This window comes from Pygoscelis adeliae, unplaced genomic scaffold (genome assembly GCF_000699105.1).
Source record: "Pygoscelis adeliae isolate BGI_AS28 unplaced genomic scaffold, ASM69910v1 Scaffold294, whole genome shotgun sequence".
Classification (NCBI taxonomy): Eukaryota; Metazoa; Chordata; class Aves; order Sphenisciformes; family Spheniscidae; genus Pygoscelis; species Pygoscelis adeliae.
Window position 1 is genome coordinate 1,809,280 of NW_008824722.1, and position 2,259 is coordinate 1,811,538.

At 63.3% G+C, this 2,259-nt stretch overlaps 1 protein-coding gene across 1 annotated transcript in view; it reads left to right on the forward strand.

The window, feature by feature from the left end:
• The window catches only part of CNNM1 (cyclin and CBS domain divalent metal cation transport mediator 1), a 35,278-nt gene extending 34,026 nt beyond the window's left edge, over positions 1 to 1,252 (forward strand). Inside the window, exons 10-13 of the mRNA XM_009323314.1 lie at positions 70 to 247; positions 576 to 693; positions 781 to 893; positions 1,173 to 1,252. Of these exons, the coding sequence (XP_009321589.1) occupies positions 70 to 247; positions 576 to 693; positions 781 to 893; positions 1,173 to 1,252 (489 nt within the window). The remainder of the gene's footprint in view (positions 1 to 69; positions 248 to 575; positions 694 to 780; positions 894 to 1,172) is intronic.
• The last annotated feature ends 1,007 nt before the right edge of the window (positions 1,253 to 2,259 follow it).

A 2,259-nucleotide genomic window follows, 5' to 3' on the forward strand; every position in this document is an offset into this window, starting at 1 on the left:
CCAAGTCCCCAGGAGGTCCTGGTGGGGCTCAGTGCCCGCTGAGCTGGGCGCGTGTGTCTGTGTGCTCAGGTCACCCGGCAGCAGTACCACAACGCGCTGGTGGCCAGCCGCATGGACAGCTCGCCCCAGTCCCCCGACATGGAGGCCTTTGACAGGGATTCAACCAAGGCCTCGACCGCGCGGGAAACCCCACAGACACCCAAAGAAGATGCCACCACCCTCCTGAATGAGAGAAACAGCATCATGTGTGAGTCACGCAGCAGCATCCCTTCCCTGCCACCGGCCAACGCTGCATGTCCCCTAGGGGGACCCGCTGGCATGATGGGCATGCCACTGCTGAGACGCAGTTGCACAGGGCCCGGGGCATGTGGGCATTTGCACGCACACACCCGTGGATGCTGTTCTGCATCTGCACATGCACACAGGTGCAAGTGTGCAGGCACGTAAATCCCTGTTCCCCACAAGCTCGTGCTCCCTGGGGGTCCCTGGCGCTGGGACCTGCTGCTACGGCAGGCATCCCCCTGTGTCCTGCCCCAGGGCATGGCACCTGACTGCCCTGCCCGGTGTCCCCGCAGGCAGCCGCTCCGAGGGGCTGCACAGTCCCAGCGAGTCGGTGTTCCTGCGCATGGAGGGCATCCCCTTCATCCAGGAGGAGCTGGCTGACAACGAGGAGAACAGCAAGCGGCAGAGTGAGTCTGGCCAGGGGGACACACGACCCTAGGGGCAGCAAGGGCTGCAGTGCCCCAGGGCACTGCAGCCAGGCTGGGCTTTTGCAGACAGTGAGTGCTGCAGCACCGTCCTGGAGGCAGAGTCCCCGGGCAGAGAGGCCAGGGCCAGCTCATCGCCAAGCAGCTCCGAGGAGACACTGGGCAGGAGGCTGCTGAGATCCCTCAGTGAGTGACAGGGTGGGAGGGAGCACCCAGGGGAGAGCTCTGCCCCGGCACCCCACTGCCCAGGTCAGCTGCTCCCCAGCCCTGTCCTGGGACACCCTGCATGGGGCTGGCGTGGAGCGGGGGGGCAGTTCCCTGACAGTATCCTAGCAGCAGGTAAAACTGCATCTAGGGCTAGCTCAGGCAGAGCCAGCTGCCTGGTCCTGGCCCGACCCCATGCACCCCCTGCCCTGAGCACCCTTGGCCCCCAGCAGCCAGCCCTAGGCACTGTTGCTGCTGCAGGTGGGCGCAAGCAGCGGCCGTCGCCGGAGGGTGAGAAGACGCCAGAGGAGAGCTCCAATCTCGCCCCATTAATCACCTGAGCAGCAGCGTGGCCAGAGCACAGTGCTGGAGGCCCACGCAGACTGGAGGTAGGAAGCTGCCTCTCGGTGCAATACTCCTTCCCCAGCAAATGGGAGGTTGCTCAATTTTAATAGCATAAAATCAAGTTTCAAGCAGCAAAGCCAACCGACGTGGTTTGGAGCCCATGCAGGCATACATGTCGCTGGGGGCTGGAGCAGGGTCAAGGGATGCAGCAGCAGACTCCAACCATCCTTGGGGCAGGAGTGGATGTCGGAGACAGAGTGAGACCCTGACTCATGTTTTCACAGCTAGAAATGTATGTCTGCACGAATATCCTCAAGCCTGTCTAGGAAAGGTGCTGCAGGTTTGAGCAGCAGCAGGTCAGGGACGGCAAGCTCTGGCCACCTGCACCAGGCTGCGCTTGTGTCTTCCAGGTCTGCAGCATGGGGGTCTCCTGCCACGAGGCTCATGTTCAACAGCAGCAGGTCTGCACTCGCTCGCTGCCTGCCCGCCTGCCTGCCCGCTCGTGCCGCCCCTCCCTGCAGGACTTGTGCAGAGCCCCATCCCCAGGCAAGAAAGGATGGCCCCATGGCGGGGCTGAACCACCCAGGTAGCCTGGACCTGCTAGCTGGAGTCCGAGGGCCCTTGCCCAGCTGCTCCCTGGTAGCATCTGGTCCCAAGGAAGAGGTGGAGAAAGGAAAGGTGAAGTGTCTGGCACAGCGTCCCTGCGGGCAGAGCAGGGAGGGGCGGCCCAACCCAGAACTGCCCTTAGCATCATTTACCATCCCCATCCCAGCGAGGCCTGGAGCCCCCTCAGTGCTGGGTGCTGCACAGACGTGGTCTCCACCAGAAGGAGAACATGCTATTTGGGGGGGTGCCACACGCAGCTCAGGGCCCCAGCACACGTTTGTGCCGTGCCTAGTGACATGCACACTCACAGTGCCTTGCGCACGCTGACCATCGATACAGCCCAGCACTCCCAAACCCCTGCTAGGAAAAGGGCAGGGAGCCCAGCTCACCGCCGAGC